This window comes from Saccopteryx leptura, chromosome 1, assembly GCF_036850995.1.
Source record: "Saccopteryx leptura isolate mSacLep1 chromosome 1, mSacLep1_pri_phased_curated, whole genome shotgun sequence".
NCBI lineage: Eukaryota > Metazoa > Chordata > Mammalia > Chiroptera > Emballonuridae > Saccopteryx > Saccopteryx leptura.
In genome coordinates this window covers 387,877,040-387,898,154 of record NC_089503.1, presented here as the reverse complement: position 1 = coordinate 387,898,154, position 21,115 = coordinate 387,877,040, and the positions used below count along the sequence as shown (strand labels likewise).

Below are 21,115 nucleotides of genomic sequence, written 5' to 3'. Positions count from 1 at the left end.
ACCGAGAGATTCATGGGGTTTCGGGACAGCCGTTCCCCCGTCTTCTCAGGCTGCCGGCTCTTGAAGAAACCTCTCTCCTTCACACCAGCGCCTGCCTCTCATGGTGCTACGGGCTTTCACCGCTCAGGCGTTGAAGCTGATATGATTACACCTTCACCTTTTTCATCAGGCCCCCGGCCCCTCCCCTCTGACCGCTGGCAGGCTGCTCCCTGTATCCAGCAGTCACTTTCTATTCTGTATGTTAGCTGACTTAGTTCAGTCAATGACACATATGAGTGAGATCATATGCTATTTGTGTCTCTCTGCCTGGCTTATTTCACTTAACATCATACAGTATTCTCCAGCTCGATCTGTGCTGCTGCAGAAGGTAAGAGTTCCTTCCATTTTGCAGTCGAAGAGTATGGCATTGCGTAAATATAGCACAGATTTTTTATCCAGTCACCTACTGACAGGCACTGGGCTGCTCCCACATCGCGGCTCCGTGAAGAACGCTGCAGTGAACATGGGGGCCTGTGTCCTCTTGAATTAGTGTTTCGGTTTCTTCAGATACAGTCCCAGAAGGGGGATCGCTGGGTCACTCGTTCACACTGAACCTGGATATCATTCTCCTCTCTCCACCCGGTACTAACACACTAAAGGGGGGCCCACGGGCTTCCCCTTGGTTCCCGAAATTAACACAGCACAGCCTCTTCACACGTAACAGATACTTTACTGCGTTTGAACAAGGGTTCCGTCCCTCTCAGAACAGGAAACACTGAGAACAGAACAGCAGACCCCTCTCCTGGTTAAAGCCCTCAGCCATCCATTTCCCTGGAGATTTCTGGAGAGCCAACTTTTCAGCTCAGATGGTGAGGAGCCCCCAAAATAGATCTGCAGACGACCGTCACTGGGCCCAGCGGATTTTCTGCACAAACCCACGTTGGATGAAGGAAGGTCCACTCGGTTCTGCAGAGCAGCTCAGCCCCTCACCCCCTTCGGGTTCGAACAGTATAACGAGGCCATGAAATGTGTTTCACTCCAGAAGGGAAACAACTTCCACATCAAAATATGGCCTGTCCCAAACCAGCTCGGTCACCTTCTGTAACCTGCTGCCCGAGCACAAGGCAGGACCTGACGGTGTTTGTCACCACACGGGCGGAGCCGGCAGCCGGGCAGGAGGGTGGCACTCCACCTGGCGGGACTGACCTCAGAGCTTTAGCCACAAGGAAAGTTCATCTTCAGAAGGAGAGTCAGTAGGGGGTCAGGGCAGTGACGGGAGCGTGGGCTCCACACTGCAGGACAGGAGAGGACACTCAACCTCATCGACACCAGAGGCTGAGCTGATCCCCGCCCCTGGGAGGCTCAGGGGCACAGGAGGCCCCTCGGGCCCACCCACCTTGGGGCAGATGGCCAGGGACACACCCCCTGATCTCAACCTGAAGTATGGAAAGAGGGTCCCCGAGAAGGAGGCTGGAGGGAAAGAGAAGATGTGGGAGCCATCAGTCATGTTGTAGAAGGAGACGTCCCCTGCGTCGTAGTCCAAGAAAACCCCCACCCTGTCAAAAAACCTCTTCTCAAAAACAGTCTCAGGGACAGTGCAGGCACAATAGCCACATTCAAACCGCCCCACGACCCAGAACCCCCTGTCTGGGGACTCTCTGTACCAGCCTTTCCTATTCACATCCCCCCTGCAGACCCCCAGGGCCCACTCGCTGTTGTCCCCGTCGGTGACCGCCACCTCCCAGTGCCAGCGCCCTGACGTGATGCCCTCAAGGCCCAGCACGCTGCAGGTAGAAACTGAGTCTTCATGGGAGTCCTTCAAGGTCACACTCATCTTTTCCTGAGAGATGACCAGGCTGGGATGAGCAGACTCTGGATCGAGGGTGACGAGCCCTGCAGAGAGAGGGGCAAACCCTGAGAAGCCCTGTCCTGCCCCACAACACGGGCACCAACTCCCCCCACACTTAGCTGCAGGGGGGAGATGGCTAAGCCCCCTGAGGTGAGAGCCCTGTGACTCAAGCCCACTGCCCTCCAAACAGGAGAAGGAAACACAGGACTTATTTGGGGTTAGATGTGTCACATGGACCTTGAGGACCAGCCTGGACACCAACAGTGAGGAATATCTATTTAACCGCCAGTGTCAGCCAGAGCCACCAGCCCCGAACACGGTTTAAACAAGGGGTCCATCCAACCCAGAGCAGGAAACACAGAGAACAGAACATCAGACCCCTCTCCTGGTTAAAGCCCTCGGCCATCCATTTCCCTGGAGATTTCAGGAGAGCCCAGCACCAGGGATGGCGCCAGTGTCTCCATCACCACAGAGCACTGAGGAGGGCCGAGGTTGTGGGGACAGCTGGAGGAGCACCCAGAAAACACAGTCACTAGGCCCTGTCTGGTTGGCTCACTGGTAGAGTGTCAGTCCAGCGTGTAGAAGTCCCTGGTTCGATTCCTGGTCAGGGCACACAGGAGAAGTGACCATCTGCTTCCCCACCCTTCCCACTCTCCCCTTTCTCTCTCTCTGTCTCTTTTTCTTTCTCTCACTTCCCTTCCTTCAGCCATGGCTGGAATGAGCGAGTTGGCCCCAGGCACTGAGGATGGCTCCATGGCCTTGCCTCAGGCACTAGAATAGCTGGGTTTCTGAGCAACAGAGCATCCCTCCCAGATGGGCAGAACATTGTCCCAGATGGGGTTACTGGCTAGAGCCTAGTCGGGGTGCATGCGGGAAGTCTATCTCACCACCGCCCTGCCTCTCACTTGATAAATAGAAACACAGTCACTCACAGGACGGGAACTTCTCGTGCCGCCAATCTGCAAGAGAGCCACGTGTCACGTCAGAGATTTGCAGACATTGGGTCGGAACCTACTTTTCTGAAACACACTGATGCCCGATTTACAGGGGAAATATTCAGGGAACACTCAGCTGGTGCATTTGTTTCTTTTTGATACACACACACACACACACACACACACACACACACACACGGTTGTCACGCTGCCACCTCCCCATGAAAGTTAAGCCAAAAATCTAAACACTCAGCGACTGAGAGTCCAGATACCGTCCTGAACACAGGGACCCAGACTTGAGTATCAGAGTTGCTTTCTCAAGTCCTGAGCCACACAACCATCCTGAACACTAGGTTTTCTTGAAAAGAACTGGGTATGAAACCGTCCGTTTACACCCTGGCCGTTTGACTCCATGGTAGAGCATTGGCCCAGCATGTCAATGTCCCAAGTTCGATTCCCGGTCAGTGCACACAGGAGAAACAATTATCTGCTTCTCCACCCCTTTCCCTCCCCTTCTCTCTCCCTCTCTATCTCTCCCTTCCCATCCCAGAGCTGTGGCTCAGTTAGAGCAAGTTGGCCCCAGGTGCAGAGGATGGCTCCATGGCCTCACTTGAGGCATTAAAATGGCTCGGTTACCAAGCAACAGGACAATGGCCCCAGATGGGCAGAGCAACACCCCATAAGAAGCTTGCCAGGTGAATCCCGGTCAGGGTACATGCGAAACTCTGTCTCTCTGCCTCCCTGCTTCTCATATAAGGGGGGGAAGGGAAATGTCCATTTATTAATGAAGAACAAATTAAGCTGATCTTATAAGTTGTCTGTAAGCCGTGGGAAGAGAGAACGCAGCCTGGCTGGGCTGAACTCGGAGGATGACTGAGCCGTGAGTGCAGAGAACTCGGGATCCAGGGTCAGAGAAGTCCCGCCCAGTTAGGAGGCAACAGAGAGGAGGCTGGGAAGGGAGACCGAGGTCAAAGCAGGAAAGACAAGTGTTCAGTAAGAGGACAGACACTAACAGATTTTCTTCTTCTTTTCACAGTTGGTGGAAGAAAAAAAATCAACTCTCTATCTGTATAGATGAACCTATATATACTGACCTGTCCTCTGCTCCCCAGAGAGACTGAGAGCTCCCAGGAGAAACCCTGCTGTGCCCCCCCCCAAAGATGCCATGTCCTATGCCCAGCACCGCTGACACCTTCCAGAGAGACATCGCTGATCTGTCCTCACGACTGACCTCTCCTCTGTCACTGCACCAGGAAGTACCAATAGAAACCCTGGCCGGTTGGCTCAGTGCTAGAGCATCAGCCCAGCGTGTGGCAGTCCTGTGTGCGATTCCCGGCCAGGGCACACGGAAGAAGCGCCCATCTGCTTCTCCACCCCTCCCCCCTCTCCTTCCTCTCTGTCTCTCTCCTCCCCTCCCGCAGTCAAGGCTCCATTGGAGCAAAGTTGGCCCGAGCGCTGAGGATGGCTCCATGGCCTCTGTCTCAGGGTCTAGAATGTCTCCAGTTGCAGCAGAGCATCATCCCAAATGGGCAGAGCATCGCCCCCTGGTGGGCATGCCTGGTGGGTCCAGGTCGGGCACATGAGGTAGTCTGCTGCCTGCCTGCCCGCTTCTCACTTCAGAAAAATACAAAAACGATAAGAAGTACCAATAGAACAGGGAGTGTTCAGGATGGATGGCTGGCCCTAACGGTGACCTGCAATCCAGGACGGGCCCACAGTGCACAACAGCTGTGTCCCAAGGAGGGGTCCCTGCACTCTCAGATGGAGGGCACACACGTGACAAGGAGAGCAGGGGCGCCAGCCCCACCCTGGTGTGAGGTGCACAGACAGAGAAGGGGACAGGGTGGAGGCCGGGGAGGGGAGGCCACAGGAAGTGAGTCCCTTACCTGCATACAGCTGGGCCTTCCCTCCAGCTGAAAGGGAACACACCCCAGTGAGAGCTCAGCCCCAACAAGCCTGCTCAGCACCCGTCTCCTGCCTCCTCTGTCCCACAGGGGAGACCACTCACAGGGCGGGGGCTGGGGAGGGGACGGCCTCTGCCACCTGCGGCCAGCAGGGGTGGCGGGAAACCCCGACCTCAGGCCAGGAAGCCCTCATTACAGGCGGAGTGCCACCACTGCCGGCTGCTGCCATGTGACCTGTGGGTGGCCATTGAGCTGCCCTGTGCTGAAACAATCGCAAAATATCCTGTGTCCCTTGCTGCTCAGGGTTGCCATTGGGGGTGAAAAATTATAGTCGGTATTGAAAACGTTTAGGAAATAAAATATAAATTATTCCATAGTTGTATGAAAACACTTTTCTGTCCAATCTGTTTCTAATAAAGGTGTAACTCAGGTCCAGCTGGCTGGCTCAGTGGTAGAACATCAGCCGGCATGTAGATGTCCTGGGTTTGATTCCCAGACAGGGCACACAGGAGAAGTGACTTCTCCACTCCTCCCCTTTCTCTCTCTCTCTCTCTCTCTCTCTCTCTCTCTCTCTCTTTCTCTTCTCTTCAGGTGTCATGGCTTGATTGGCTTGAGCAATTTGGCCCCAGGTGCTTAGGACGTCTCAATAGCCCCCTCAGGCGCTAAAAATATATCGGTTGCCGGGCAATGATGCAAACAAAGCCTCATATCATATAGGCAGAACTTCACCACCTACTGGGCTTGCCAGGTGGATCTGGATTGAGGCACATGCAGAAGTCTGTCTCTGCCTCTCTTCTCATTAATTTAAATAAAAAGTATAACTCACAAAAGGCATTAACTTAAGGAAGGGGTGTGAGGTGAGCTCTGGGGTAAAGAGGGCCAATCCTTCTCAGGTCAGTTATTTCTAAAGATAAGCATCTCTGTCCTGGGGCACTGACACCCTCCCATCCCGTCCCCTGTGTGGTAACCCAGTCTTCCCAGGACATTCTGATCAGCAAGCACCTCAGGGACTGGGGAGAACAGACTCCCTGGCTGGTGTCTCAGGGGGGGAGGAAGCCACAATCCTAAACTGATTGACCCCGTTTATTTACGTGACTCCGTTCCAGGTGCTGACCGGGAGCAGGGGCATTGAAGACCAGAAAACTAGCCAGACGGTGGGCGGGTCAGGGCGGGAATGAGACTCGGGGTGATGACAGTCTCTGGGGCCTCCATCCAACCTGGTTCCCAGCACTGGGGGCCAAATGGAAGCCACCGTACGTGGAGCCCAGGGACCAGGGTTGTACCTCCCGCAGGCTCCCACTGCCGCCCCAAGAAAAGGGGTCCCCATGTGTGTGCCGAGACAGAAAAAAGGAGAGGGACTCCCGGGCACAGGTGGGACAGAGCATCAAGGATATGTGGAGAGTCACTCACCAGCCAGGTAAACTGCCTTCCTCCACTCTGAAAGACAACACAGGAAACACGAGAGCTAAGAACCAGAATGCCAGCCTTGGTCAGCTGGTTCAATGGATAGAGCTTCAACCTGGCCTATGGACGTCCCAGGTTCGATTACCAGTCAGGGCACACAGCAACCATCCACTTCTCCACCCCTCCCTCTCTCCCTTCTCTCTCTCTTTCCTTCCCACAGCCACTAGCTCAATTGGTTTGAGTCTTGGCCCTAGGCACTGAGGACGGCTCATTGGAAGTGTCTCCTCAGGCACTAAAAGTAGCTCACTTGATTGGAGCATGAGCCCCAGACGTTATGTGAGAGTTTGTCTCACTATTTCTACTCTCCCACTTAAAAAAAGAAAAAAGAACCAGAATGTGTCCCATGAAGGGGACACAAACAGACCAGGAGAAGAAGCAGAACTTACCAAGCTGAACCTGGAGTTCATCTGAAAGAGAGAGAAAACCATCCTGAACTCCCAGAAAGACAGTGAGCCTGGGCATGCACGACAAAGGGTCTCTCTCTACCCCACAAGTTCCGACTCCGAACTCCCACCCCCGAGCTTCCAGCTGCCCTCCCTGAATCTCCGCAGCCTCCTGCTCCGGGCTGAGGGCCCTGTGTCTCCCTGGAGAGCTGAAGCCCTGGAGTCTGGCATGGCCACCGGCCTGTCCGTCTCGGCACCGGCCTCCACGCCCACCAGCCTTACCTCTGGCCTTCAGCGCCTCCTCCTTAGTCTGCCTGTCCTCCTTAGCCCCGCGCAACGTCGCCTGTTCTCCGCGCGCCTTCGCCCACATGGAGTGCTGTCTCCAGGTGTAATAGCCAGCCCCGAGGAGCAGGAGCCCCAGTGCGGCCACGCTCCCCAGGAAAAGCCACATTCTTGCTGTCCAGGGAGACACCTGGGAGAAGAAGGGCTCTGCACCCGGCCAGGGACCCATCAGAATCCTGGTTCAGGACAGCCCAGCCCCGCCCGCGGGATCATGGCCCCGCCCCCTCATCCAGCTCTGCTGGGAGACCCCGCCCCCCTCCATCAACCCTAGGAGACCCCGCCTCCTCTACAGCTCCCCGGGAGACCCCGCCTCCTCCAGCTCCCCGGGAGACCCCGCCCCCCTCCAGCTCCCAGGAAGACCCCGCCCCCTCCAGCTCCCCGGGAGACCCCGCCCCCTCCAGCTCCCCGGGAGACCCCGCCCCCTCCGGCTCCCCAGGAGACCCCGCCGCCCTCCAGCTCCACGGGGAGACCAGCAGCACTGACCCGGGATGAAGATGGCCATCGCCTTCTCCTGGCCCAGGATGGGGTTCAGCAGGGAGCAGGTCACGTTGCCCACGGAGCGCTCTCTCACCACCAGGGCGGCCTCCACGCTGTACAGCCCTGCAGCGTCCCTGGCGTGGGCCTCAGAGAAGGCCAGGAACTTCTCCCCACGGAGGTCTCTCCACTGCACCTGCGGCTTCGGGAACCACCCTGAGGCGCTGCACGCCACGAGGACGCCATCCTCCTCCGGCCCCGTGATGTGCACTCGGGGCGCAGAGCCCACACCTGCGGGGGGGCGGGGAGAATTAGAACTGTGTCTTTCAAATGTCAACATCGGGGCAGGGAGCACCCCACTGCCCCCCTGCCTGTGGGAGGGCAGGGGTAGAGCAAGGGGGCACGTGCTCTAAGTTGTAAAACCACCTCCTGTGATAAAGACCCCAATTACCAGGTAAATATAGGGTGAACCATGTGGGACAGTGGCGCTCTCACGTCCTCTCTCCTGAGAACTAGTAATTGCTCATCAGAGACATGCGTGCAGTGGTCGTGTCTGCTTGGCTATCCGGTAGATCGCTTGGTGAGCCTCGCATTGTGGTGCAATGCTTACTTAACACGAAAAAGTCTTTCCCCAGAAGCCAAAGCAAAACCCTGGGAGTCTCTGCAGCCCAGTCTTCTCCCTGAAAACGGTCTGCGTCCCCAAATCTCCTCACTCAGCTGGATCAACTGTATAAACCTCATGAGCTCTCTGATGCACCCTGCCCAACCCAGTGCCACTGCGCTCAGCCAGGCGACCATCTTCCCCACCTCGTAACTGCGCCTGCGCCTCAGCTCTGCTCACCCCAGACAGCCTCACCTCTGCAAGGGGAGTGCTCCCGCACCACGTGGTAGACTTCTCCCAGAGATGCATCCAAAGTCCATAGCATACCGTCCCCATGAGCTGGTGTCTGCCTCCCCTCGCTCTGCTCTTTCCATTGAACCCCAACCCCAACTCCCACCACCTGTGCTCCTCTGGGCCACACACTCCGGCCACACGGACTGTTCGTTTGTTCACTGCTGGAAACCAGTCATTGCCTCCTCACCTCCTAGTCAGTCCGGTCACCTCAAGTGGCCTGTGGGACGTTGGCTGGTGAACTCAAGCGCCCATTGGAGTGAGCACTCCCTGTGAACTTTCCCTGACAGCTGCGGGAGGGGGCAGCAATCCCACCCACACCAGGGGTCTGGCTTCCGGTATGGTCACCCCTTACCACCTCCCACTCGCTCACTCATCTTACAGACAAACCACAATGGCCTCCTCGGGAGCACAGACACACAGCTCACTCCTGGCTCGGGTTTTACATTGAGTGCTCCCTGAGCTTAGCACCCTCACCCCAGATAAGCACCCGCTAACCCCCAACTTCCTCAGAACTTTTGCTCAGATTGTCAACAGGACCCGGCAGAGCCCCTGTGTGACCGTGACACCTCCCTTCCCGCCCCGCCCCACACCCAGTGCCCCTCCCCCTGCTCCTCTTGACCTTTTATCCTAAGACCTAACCACCCCTGACATCCCCTCTAACCTACCATCTAACTATGCGTCTGTGTACCGTCTCCAGACGACAACTCTACAGGGCAGGGACCTCGGGTTCACTGGAACACCCCAGGGGCCCCGGACAGGACCTGGCACAGCGGAGGGCCTCCGTGTACCCTACTGAGTAAGCGGAAGAGCGGATGGGCTCCCTTTCCTCGTCTGCAAAATGAGCGGCTGAATGACCTTGTCCCCCAGGTTCCCCCAACTCCAGGACCCCAGAGTGCCGATCAAGTGACCAACCTGCCACCTTAAGCACCAAAGTGGCCTCATCGTACAAGCGTCCCTTTCTGAAGAAGCAGGAATACAGCCCGTTGTCGGAGGCCTGGACCTTGTGGATGACCACGGCCGCCGCCCCTGGGTGAGGAACTCCCTGTCCAGCGAGGTCCGCCCCGCGTACTGCGCCATCAGCTCCTCCGTCTGCTCCCAGCCGTTCTGATAGACGTACACGGCTTCGGAGAACTTGGAGCGGAACCACCTCAGCTCCATGTTCTCCACACTCATGCCTGATGCAAGGCCACAGGGCAGTGAGATGTTCCTGCCCAGCACTGCCACAATGGGTTCTCCGGGTCCAAACACCAAGAACTCCTCTGTGGACACAGACACAAGAGAGAGAAATGGGACATGCTGAATGGAGGCCGGAACACGCCATCAGGCAGAGGGCCCCGGCAGGTGGGGACAGGTGACAGTCCATCCTGTCCTGATGGGCTGAGCTGTGACGACTCTGAGTCAGGGCCCAGTCCTCTGACCAACACTTTGTGACCCCAAAAGGATGTCAAAACGACCCCCTCATCCCCCTCTGTTCCTGTCCCCACCTCTCCGGGAAGGGCTGTAAGCCGGGTACTCACGTCCAGGGAGCATCGGAATCAGCAGGGGGCCTGGACACAGGTCGCCAGGCCCCGCCCCAGAGCCTCTGCGCCCAAGTCATTCCCCAGGGAGCTGGCAGGGATGCCCGGGGACCACCCTCTGAGAACCACAGCTCCACCCTGGTCCTCCTAGGACAGGACCAGAAACTGAGCAGAGGACACACCTGTGGCCCAGTCTGAGCTCCTGGTCACTCAGCCACACCCCGCCCCTAACTGTGGGTGCCCTGTCCTTCTCCTCTGGTGAACTCCCTGTGACCCAAAAACTAGAGACAATTGCTACTTCCTTTACAATCCTGTCCTCACTCCCATCACTCACGGGAGCACAAAACACTGCCTGTTAAGAAAGAAAGCTCAGCCTGACCAGGCGGTGGCACAGTGGATAGAGAGTCAGCATGAGATGCTGAGGACCCAGGTTCGAAAGACCAATGTCCCCAGCCAAGGTCACTGGCTTCAGTGCGGTCTCACCAGCATAAGCACGGGGTCAACACCTTGAGCATGGGATCACAGACATGACCACATGGTCGCTGCTTGAAGCCCAGGTACCTGACTTGAGCAAGGGGTCACTGGCTCGGCTGGAGCCCTTCCCCTGGGTCAAGGCACGTATGAAAATCAATCAATGAACCACTAAGGTGCTGCAGCTACGAGTTGAGGCATCTCATCTCTCTGCCTTCCTGTCTGTCTGTCTGTGTGTCTCTGTTGCACACACATGCTAAAAAGAGAAAGGAAGCGAAAGCCAGAGGAGAGTGTTCTTGCATTTCTGATAGCTGACTTGTAAAACATGGCTTAGTAAATGTTCTTAAATATCTGACTACAGTTAGTGGTTGGGGAGCATCCAGAGAGAGGCCTCCACCAACAGCCCCCACTGGGGCGGGCGGAGACAGCTGGCAGAGGGGGGACGTGTCCCCCCACCCTCCTAGCTCCCACCCACCAGGAGCAGCAGGAGGAGGGGGGACACACTCACCAGCGGACCCGCCAGCGAACAGCTGGAGGAGCAGGAGCAGGGAGCTGAGACGGCGGCGCACAGCCAGGCTGCAGAGACGCTCCATGTCCTCCTCGAGCTGGGGAGACGCCGGGCAGGAGGCGGGTGAGACCAGCAGAGGGAGCTCGGGGACCTCGCAAGGGACCACAGCGCTGGGGGCTGGCAGCTGTCCGCAGCCAGAGCACAGCCTTCCCTCCTGGTTCATTACGTTGAGGGCGTGGTGGGCCCCACGCCACCCTGATACCAGGAAAGGACTGACATGGGCTTTTCCCATCTTCTTTGAAAGCCTCTGTGGAGCCAGAGAACCCTTACGTTTGCTGGGGAAAACATCCATCCCTTCCCACCCCAGGACGGCACCCACAGCGCAGGGACAAGCTGCTCAGAAGAAAAGAATCCAGCCCTGGCTGTGGCCTCAGTGGTACCGTCCAGGCACGGGGAAGTCCCGGGGTGACTCTGTCAGAGCACGCAGAAGTGACTGTTTGCATCTCCACCCTTCCCCTCCTCCTCCTTCTCTCTCTCTCTCTTCCCCTCCTGCAGCCAAGGCTGGGCTGCTTCCAGAGCGCTCAGGATGGCTCCGTGGAGCCTCTGGCTCAGGCCATAGAATAGCTCGGTTGTGAGCACGGACGCACATGGGGGTTGCCGGATGATCCCGGGTGGGGCGCATGCGGGAGTCTGTCTCTCTCTCTCTCTTCTCTCACTAAGAAGGGGGGGGGGTAGAAGTCCCTCCATCCTCATCCCCTGCGTCCATGGGAGGCACTGCCCCTCTTCCTGTCCATTGTTTACACACCACCGGTGACTCCCCAGGACAGAGGGTGCAGACTCAGTCCCCTCCCGGGAAGGACGTGTGGGCCCCTGCTCATAGTTCTGTCCGCCCCTAGCCTCCTAATGACAGCGGGGACTCGCTGGAACATTGGAACAGACTAAGCCCCCCTCTCCCTTCTGGAAACGTTGCTCCCAGCACAGCACGTGCGCTTCCTCTGCGCACTTCTGTAACTCACCTTCGTTTCCATCCCTCCCTCCATTTCCTGCTCCGGACCAAGGACGGCCCTGCGTGCGGCAGGTGCCCCATCAGGCCCTCGGACGGGCAGACGGCAAGCAGGGACTCTCCTCTCTCTGCGAGGATCCCCGCCCGGCTCTCCAGGGACTTCCTGCAGCTCCGCTATCTCCCCGCGCTGCCCGCACCCACCCAGCCCCTCCTTCCCTGCTTCCTCCTCTGGATCCCCGGTGTCCGGACCAGCTTACCTGCTGCGAAACTCCGGGACTGTCGGAGCGACTCTAAACGCAGCAGCAGCGAGAGAAGGACCAGGGACCCCGGCAGACCCCGAGTCCACGCTCAGAGCCCCAAACCTGCTGCCGGACGCAAGGCCGGTGTCAGGACCCTCGTGCGGAGAGATGGGTGCAGCAGAGCCTGGCCCGGCTGCAGGGGCATCTGCGGGGACCGGGCCCTGGGCCCCGGCGTGAAGAAGCCGCCCTTCTCCGGCTCCTTCCACCGGGAGAAATGAAAGCTTGCCGAGAGCGCCCCGCAGACTCTGCCCTGCCCTCTGCACAGCGCCCGGGTGTCTGGAGGTCACAGCGGGGTCAGGGCAGCGGAGGGCGGCCCAGGTGCTGAAACAGCCCTGCAGGGGGCGGACAGAGGCTCAGGCCAGGGCCGCGTGTGGAAAGGCTGCTACACTCCTGTTGCTTGTCTTTTATTTTATTTTATTTTAGTGAGAGGGCGAGAGGCAGGAAGTCAGAGAGACAGACTCTGGCATCCTCCCCAACCAGGATCCACCCAGTATGCCCTACCCATCTGCAGCTGCTACTCCATTGCTCAGCAACCGAGCTAGTTTAGCTTGAGACCCTGGAGCCATCCTCAGAGCCAGGGGCCAACTTGCTTGAACTTTTCAAGCCATGGCTGCATGAGGGGAAGAGAGAGAGAGAAGGGGAGGGGTGGAGAAGCAGATGGGCGTTTCTCCTGTGTGCCCTGACCTGGATTTGTACCCGGGACTTCCACACGCTGGGTGGACGCTTCCACTGAGCCAGCTAGCCAGGGTTTGTTCTAAACCACAGGTAGGACTGAGTGTGGCACAGCCGTGTGCCTAGGTCTGCTCATGACAGAAGTGACTCCTGTTGGTTCGTAATCACCCTGGACCGAGGCTTTGTACAAACTGGCCAGTACAGCTGTTTGTCCTCTCTTCACCAACAGATGACCCAGAAGCCCCCACAACCAGGCTTCCGAGGGTTCGCACCAGGCACAAGGACCTTTCAGGACCGACTCCAAGACCCTGGCCTGTCCACACTGAGTGGTCAGGGCCCTGTGGCTTGCTAATATTTTGACATCGCCCATGGCCTGAGTTCAGCGGCTCAGACCCTGCCTGCCAGGCCGCGGGATATGCAGGAAAGGCCGCAGGGAAAACCCCTGAGCTCGGGGTCTTTCTCTGCAGCCCCCATTCCGGCGCTGTTCCTGTCCCAGTGAGGGGTGCCTGTGTCCCCCGGTTTTCTCTGCCAGATGCTTGGGGCCATCCTAGATGCTGTGCTCTCTGTCCAGAGTCACAGCCAGCACCTGGCTCCAAGCCACCCTCATTTGTCACCCAGCCCAAGCCTCGGCCGCCCTATGGAGGTCCCTGACTCATGTCCAGCCTCACCTCCTCGGGTTCACTGTCCTTCCGAGGACAAGGTCCCCTCAAGTCAGCTTCTGGGAACTCTCTGCCTTGTCCCTTGGAGGGATTCCTCTGCCTAAACCTCTTCTCTGGGGCTCAGGCCTCTGGGGCCTGTCTGATCTCCTCCCCGTCTTCCCTCCCCCCCCCCCCAGTGCTCCCTCCCTGGCCCCAGGTGAGGTCCTCCCACTCACAGCTTTCCCAGCTTGGACCTTCCCACTGGTGCTCCAGATCTCTCTCCATCAGACTGTCACCCGCGGTCTCACCTAACGTGCCCCTGTCTGGGGGGGAAGGGGGCTTCACCACTCTCCCGACCCCCATGGCCTGCCCCGTACTGGACGAGGGGTTGGTGGCACCCTGTTCACGGCCCTGACATGGGCTCATCTCTGGGGTGTCTGTGAAATCCACGAGAAGAGGCACTGTGTCCTGCCGCGTGTCTGGAACGTGGTGAGCACGCAGGAACCTGTTGTCGGCTCCCTGGAGGAGGCGTCCCTTCAGCAGCACATGGGCTGGGTGACCAGATTTATATTCCTGCCTCTCTGTTCTCCCACATGCAAACAGAAATTAAATAAGGACAGCGCCCTGCCATCCATAACCCTTAATCCAGAAACTTTAGGGGGGGGGGGGGGTAGAGCCGCAAAGAGAACCCTGCGCCCCACCCTCAGCCTGCCCTTAAACCCCACCCACCCCGACTGCGCCCTAACTAGTCCCGGCCTGGAGCAGCAGAAAGGGACCTTGGACTCAGAAACGTCCCAGGATGATGGGGCCGGAAGCTTATCTCCCCAGAATCCCAGCCCTTTGATTCCGTGTTGGGGGGAGAAGGTGACAGCAGATTTTCCTGAGGAACACTGGAAGGAAGGACGCCGGGAAGCGCTGTCAGGAAGGACATCAGCAGGGAACTTCGCTGCCCTCTCCCCGCACCCCTGCGTCCCCTACCGGCTGCTTTAACAATACACGCTGTCCTGCCCGACCGGTGGTGGCGCAGTGGAGCGCGCCAGGCCTGGGATGCTGAGGTCCCAAGTCCCCAGGCATCTGGCTTGACCACAGGGTCGCCGACTTGAGTGGGGATCATCGACATGATACCAGGGTCACTGGCTTGAGCAAGGGGTCACTGACTCAGCCTGAGCTCCTGTCTAGGCGCATATGAAAAACAATCAATGAACGACTCAAGTGATGTAACTGTGAGTTCATTCTTCTCTTTTTTCCTCTCTCTCTCTCTCTCTCTCTCTCACACACACACACACACACACACACAAACACACACAAAGAAATAAACGCTGTTCACAGCCTGACCTGTGGTGGTGCAGTGGATAGAGCAGGGGTCCCCAAACTACGGCCCGCGGGCCACATGCAGCCCCCTGAGGCCATCTATCCGGCCCCCGGAAGGGGGCACCTCTTTCATTGGTGGTCAGTGAGAGGAGCATAGTTCCCATTGAAATACTGGTCAGTTTGTTGATTTATATTTACTTGTTCTTTATTTTAAATATTTTATTTGTTCCCGTTTTGTTTTTGTTTTTTTACTTTAAAATAAGATATATGCAGTGTGCATAGGGATTTGTTCATAGTTGTTGTTTTTTTATAGTCCGGCCCTCCAACGGTCTGAGGGACAGTGAACTGGCCCCCTGTGTAAAAAGTTTGGGGACCCCTGGGATAGAGCATCGACCTGGAATGTTCACATTGCCGGTTCAAAACCCTGGACTTGCGTGGTCAAGGCAAATCCGACAATGAATAACTAAAGTGAAGCAACTATGAATTGATAACTTCTTGTTCCTCTCACCTCTCTGTAAAGTCTTTTCAAAAACTAATAAATGAATGAATAAATAAATAAATAAAAGCTATTCACTAACCAGGAGTGATGTTTCTTGCTCTAGTATGAAGTATCCTCACGCTAACGAGGTGAGTAGTCCGCTTTCCTCCTTAACAGCCCACAGCGCCTCTGATCTTTCAGTTGCTTCAACACTTTCAGAGCAGCTCCGGGTAAATACCTAAGCCATTAAATAAAGGTGAATATGAGTGAGCTGTTATTTCAAAAAGTGACCCTGTGGGATCCTGACCTCTGGTGGCACAGTGGATAAAACGTCAGCCTAGAACGCTGAGGTCACCAGTTTGAAACCCTGGGCTTGCCTGGTCAAGGCACACCACACGTGGGAGTTGATGCTTCCTGCTCCCCCCCCCCACCCCCGTCTCTTCTTCCTAAAATGAATAACTAAAATTTAAAAAAAGAAAAGAAAAGAAGAAAGAAAGAAAAGAAGAAAAGAAGAGAAAAGGCTTACTCTCACCTGGCCGGTAATGTCACAGTGGATAGAGTGTCAACCTGAAAACCTGAGGTCACCTCAAAATCCCCCTGGCATACACCCCCAAGGGACATACAACAAGAAACCAATCAACAACTAAAGTGAAGCAACTATGAGTTCATATTTCTGGCTCCGCCCCTCCCATAAAAATCAATGAATAAAATTATTTTTAAAAATTCAAAGCTTGCTCTTATCTCTTTTGAAGTGTTATCTGTATAACGTTTACAACATAGTGGTTAACTGCGTGGTCAAAGTACGTTCTTGGATGGAGTCTGTGACCCAAAAAGTCTGGAGAACCCCGCGCTCCGAACCCTCTGCTGCGGAAATCTTCTCTAAAGCCTCAGGTCTCAGAGGGAGGAGGCAGGACCACCCCACGTGGGACGCGCCCAGAAGGAGGGTGCTGTGTGGGTGGGGCAGTAACCAGGGCAACAATAGACCTGCGGCCAGTCCGGGCTAGCCAGGGGCCGTGGGGCTCTGCTGCCCCCTTGTGGCCGCACGTGGCAGACAGAAGGGCGCTTCCGTGTCGGTCACCGAGAAAGGGTGGGACCGAGCTTAGAAACGTGCACGAACGGAGGGCAGGGGAGCGTGGTGGAGAAGGGGCCTCACTTCCCAGCTTTGACGCCCCGGGGGACAGGGTCCCCTGGGTGCGCTCTAGATCGCCCGGCATGGGAAGCTGAGAACGGCCAGGCCGGTGGGCACTTGACCCCTCGGTGAAAGCCTGGGGCACTGACTCAGAGGCCGGAGCCAGACGGTCAGGCAGGGGGGAGGGGCTGAAAGCTGAGCCGGGGGGGGGGGGGGGGGGGGGGGGGAGGAAGCAGAGACTCTGCCCCGGTTTCTGCTGAGACGGAGCACAGCCCCGAGTGAAGGAGCCTCCCCTCCCCTCGCGGGAAACCAGCCCGTGCCCAGCCCGCTGAGGGCGAGGAGAGAAGAGTGGGAGACCGAGGGTCCCCGCAGGAAGCAGAATTCCACGGAGACGGCTCCACGTTGTAGAGGGGCTGTTTGTACGGTGACGGAACTGCGGGGAGGGGTCTGAGGCAGGGGGAGCCGCCCCCCACTCCAGTCAGGAGGGGCTAGAGGAGGAGGAACAGCAGGGTGACAACTGCTGTCCCAGAAGCCCAGACACGAGAGGGAGGGAGGGAGGGAGGGAGGGAGGGAGGGAGGGAGGGAGGGAGGGAGGGAGGGAGGGAGGGAGGGAGGGAGGGAGGAGTCCCCAGCCCCCCAGGGAGCAGCCAGGATCAGTCCACAGAGGCCAGTCTCTCTGAAAGGTCCCCAGGTCAGGGGGGAATGAGAAAGGGAGGGGAGGACGGGGCTACCGAGAGTCACAGGACCCAGGACAAATGGGCCCGGGGGAGGGGCTCATACAGAAATGCCCCCAGCAGTCCCTACAGGGGCACTTCCCCAAGTTCAAAGCTATTGCTTCTGCCTGGTGACAACCCTCCCTCCACAGACATGTGGGACACCCCGGGACGTGGGAGCTGTAGGTCCACACGGAGGTGGCAGAGGCAGACTGGCGGCCGAGGTGGCCCTGGTCTGAGACAACCCAGAGCCCTTGATGTCCCTTCTCCAGATGTGAGGCCACCTCCCAGCGCACCCTGAAGAACTGCTGCCGGCTGAGCCCCCAGGGAAGCTCGCTGCTGGGAGGAGGGGGCTCAGCAGGGCGAATGCAGAGCCAGGGGCGGGTTCCAGAGGGCTCACCGCCCGACCCCCCACAGGGTCAGCTGTGTTCCTCTCTGCTGCGCCCACCCCCCAGACCACAGGAGGGGTGGCCTCTCCTTCCTCAGCTCACACTCAGGAAAGTTTACAGAGCGTTTCGTACACAATGTGAAAGGGGACACGTGCACAGGGACAGGGAGAAGTGTTCCCTAGCCTGATCTCTGGTGGTGCAGTGGTTAAAGCATCGACCTGGGAACACTGAGGTCGCCGGTTCAAAACCCTGCACTTGTCTGGTCAAGGCATATATGGGAGTTGATGCCTCAGGCTCCTCCCTCCTTCTTCTCTCTCTCTCTCTCTCTCTCTCTCTCTCTCTCTCTCTCTCTTTCTCTTTCTCTCTCTCTCTCCCTCCCTCCCTCCTCTCTAAAATGAATAAATAAAAATAAATTTAAAAAAAGAAAGAAGCGTTCCCAGCACGAGGCTCTGAGCTCTGTGTCCCTGGTGTTCTGAAAACCAGTGGCATCACAATCAGGCCACCGTGGTCCCCTCCTTTCCCCACATCTCCCGCCCCAGTGAGCTGCTCCCAGACTGGGCCCTGTGCCCCCTGGACTTCCGTGCCCCATTTCCTTCTCAGGGAAGCTCAGTGCCTAACCTCATCCCAGCCCTCCTGCCACCCCCTGCTCCCACCAGTCCACACCTGCGCCCACCTGTGCCAACCTGCTCCCATCTGTGCAAACCTGTGCCAGCCTGCTCCCAATGCTCCCACCTGGCCTCATCTTCACCCACCTGCTCCCACCTGCTTCCACCTGCGCCCACCTGTTCAAACCTGCCCCCACCTGTGCCCACTTGCTTCCACATGCGCCCACCTGCACCCACCTGGCCCACCTACACCCACCGGCACTGTCCTCATCCATTGCACCTGCTTTCCTGCCACCCACAGAGTCTAGCTCTTGGGAGGCAAATAGCATCCTCACTGTCCCCTGACCAGCCTGGGTTGTCCCGCCAGTCGGTTCTGCGCAGTCCCTCCTGGAACTCTGCCCTCGGGTGTCCGGAGACCCAGAGTGAGTGGTACCAGAAACACCTACTTCACAGCTGGAGGTCCCAGTTGTTCACTAACCCGCTCACCACTTCCCACTCTCTCCCCTCCTCCTGTGAAGTGATCCTTTCATTTTCTTGGTTAAAAATGCGAGCAGTGGAGAGCAGAAAGAAGGGCGCCCAATGACCGTGCCCAGGCTGCCCGGCCCTGTGCTCTCCCCTTTGCTGTCCCCACTGACCAGTGAGGGTCCTGCCCGGCCCTGGAGCTGCACCCAGGGGGCAGGCACGGGCAGCAGCGGCTGAAGGGCCCTCCCAGCCACAGACCCACCTCTGCCTCTTGGAACGGGGGTCAGCCTGCTCCTCCCTTCCAGCCGCCAAGAGTTGGACATCCTGGGTGAGTGGAGGTCCAGACAGCTGACAAGGAAGCCTTTCTGCCAGGGGGCGGGTAACAGGTCACATTCACCCACAGAGCTTCTGAGGGGGGGGGGGGTGGCAGGGACAGGGGGCTTCTGTTTCCCCAGCCCCCCAGCTCACAGGAAGGCAGAGTCAGGCCTCAAGTGGAGCTCCTGGGCTCAAACGGGCAGGATTCAGGGAGCCCCGCCCACATCCACCCGCCCAGAGCACTCTTAGGGACTCAGGGGGCTCCCCATCCTCACCTCCACTGAGGAGAAGTCAGTACCCCATAGAGAGGTGGTCCCCGCAGCAAACGCTCCGTCGTCAAAAGTGGAGAATCAGAAAAAAGAGGAGGGGGCGGAGCTCCGGGGGTGGGGGGCTAGGGAAACATTAATCTGTGGGACGCTGTGGGAAGACCTATATTTTAAAAAATGGTTGGAGTGAACCTAGATATATTTAAAAACAATAAATCGAGGTCCCGGACATATGAAGCCGCACCCTGCCGCCGTTGCCGCCGGAATGAGGCAGTCACAGGATGCCGAGAGTACGGTAGTGTAGCCCAGTGGGCAGGCCTGCGCTTGCGCATGTGGTGGAGGCCCGAACCCATGGAGCGCACAGCTTCTGGGCTGAGGTGGGAGCCATCACCCTCCCTGGGCGCCCCAGAGACACCATCACATCTTCACTGCGGGAGGGCGCTCATCTCCCTCCCAGCAGATTAGGGGTGGGATCGCCCGCCCACCGCAGTCCTGAGCACGCCCGCCCTTTCCTGCAGAGGGGACAGGAGGGTCAGCCCCAGTGTCCACTCGAGCCATTCAGTAAGAACGCGAGAACTGAGGTCCTGGCTTCCACCTGCACCGCTGCCCTGCCTGCCCCGTGCCCTCTGCAGCCACAGCTGACCAAGGGCAGGACTGGGCACCGATGCAGGATCCCAGGTCACCTCTCCCTGGATCTTAGCAAAGGAGGGGATTTTAGAAAACAGATAAAGTGAGCAGTTTTCAAACTGTTCCCCAGAACCCTAGATCTGGTAGGAATCTTTGAGAGGCACTCTGGGTGGTGTTGGGCAGTGGGGAGGGGGTCCCAGAAGGGGCCAAACTCAACCACAACACTGACCTTGAATCCCTTTTTGAAGAATAATTTTGATCCAAAAAAAATCCTCTATCTTTGATATGATGAAATGAAAAAGCTAGAAAAGACTTTCACTAAGATCCTTTGTAGCCCTGACCAGTTCACTCAGTGGTAGAGTGACAGCCCAGCGTGTGGATGTCCTGGGTCCATCCTCAGTCAGGGCACACAGGAGAAGCACCCATCTGCTTCTCCACCCCTACCCGTCTCAGTTCTCTCCTTCGCTCTCCCTTCTCCTCCCACAGCCCTGGCCCGGTTGGAGCAAGTTGACCCCAGGCACTGAAGATGACTCCATGGCTAACACCTCAGGTGCTAAAATAGCTCGGATGCCAAGCAAGGGAGCAACGCCCCAGATGGGCAGAGCATTGCCCACTGGTGGGCATGCCAGGTTGATCCCAGTAGGGTAGCATGAGGGAATCTGTCTCTCTTACTCCCTGCTTCTCACTTAAGAAAAAAGTAAAAATAAATAAATAAATAAAAAGACAAAGTTCCATGGACAAGTGAAGAAACTCTCACCCTATCCACAGAATGAGAAGACAGAGTCCCAGGCACTGTATCTAACACTGCTCTATCTGTATTGCAAATTGCCTCACAATTCACAACCCAGCTGACTGTTACCTCAAAGACTATCTAAACATAACCCCCAACAACTTCTATGAACGCCTAAGGGTACAGAGAAGAGGCAGGAAGACAGTGGTTACTATGTACAGACAACCACACAACACAGAAGATACAGAAGACATGCAAACCTTCTACTTCATTCCTTGTTTCTAATCAGTGGCAGGTCAGATCTGATCGCCTGACTCCCGGCTTCCACTTCCCACTCTGGTTTTCCTCTTACAGAGAGAAGCACAGCCAATCAGAGTTCTCTGCAGAGAAGCACAGCCAATCAGAGTTCTCTGCAGAGAAGCACAGCCAATCAGAGTTCTCTGCAGGTAGAGTGAGCACATCTTCCTTCCTGCAGATCGGAGTCCCCAGGGCCCTGCTTCCTTTTCTTTGCTAAGGTTTAATTATTATTATTATTATTATTATTATTATTATTATTATAACTAACCTTACCACTGGACCTGGGAGTACTAGAGCCGATACACTGATGACTGGAAGCATGCTCCCGGCCACAGCTTTCTGCCCTTCACCCTGCACCTAGAAACTCTCTTCTTCACGCCCACCTTTCTCTTTTTAACCCTTAGAAAGACATTCACTTGTTTTGTATTGATTTTATTGGGGTGGGATTAGTTCATGAAAT

The 21,115-nt window shown here is 57.0% G+C and overlaps 2 protein-coding genes across 2 annotated transcripts in view; both read right to left on the bottom strand.

The window, feature by feature from the left end:
- The window catches only part of LOC136387782 (butyrophilin-like protein 1), an 87,794-nt gene that overhangs the window by 21,117 nt on the left and 45,562 nt on the right, over positions 1–21,115 (bottom strand). The window lies entirely within an intron of this gene.
- Positions 676–21,115, bottom strand: part of LOC136389235 (butyrophilin subfamily 1 member A1-like) — a 32,849-nt gene continuing 12,409 nt past the window's right edge. Inside the window, exons 2-10 of the mRNA XM_066361069.1 lie at positions 10,722–10,818; positions 9,138–9,484; positions 7,527–7,621; positions 7,340–7,467; positions 6,797–6,970; positions 6,078–6,104; positions 4,650–4,676; positions 2,761–2,787; positions 676–1,872 (exon numbers count right to left, since the gene is read on the bottom strand). Of these exons, the coding sequence (XP_066217166.1) occupies positions 1,241–1,872; positions 2,761–2,787; positions 4,650–4,676; positions 6,078–6,104; positions 6,797–6,970; positions 7,340–7,467; positions 7,527–7,621; positions 9,138–9,484; positions 10,722–10,806 (1,542 nt within the window). The 5' untranslated portion in view covers positions 10,807–10,818 and the 3' untranslated portion in view covers positions 676–1,240. The remainder of the gene's footprint in view (positions 1,873–2,760; positions 2,788–4,649; positions 4,677–6,077; positions 6,105–6,796; positions 6,971–7,339; positions 7,468–7,526; positions 7,622–9,137; positions 9,485–10,721; positions 10,819–21,115) is intronic.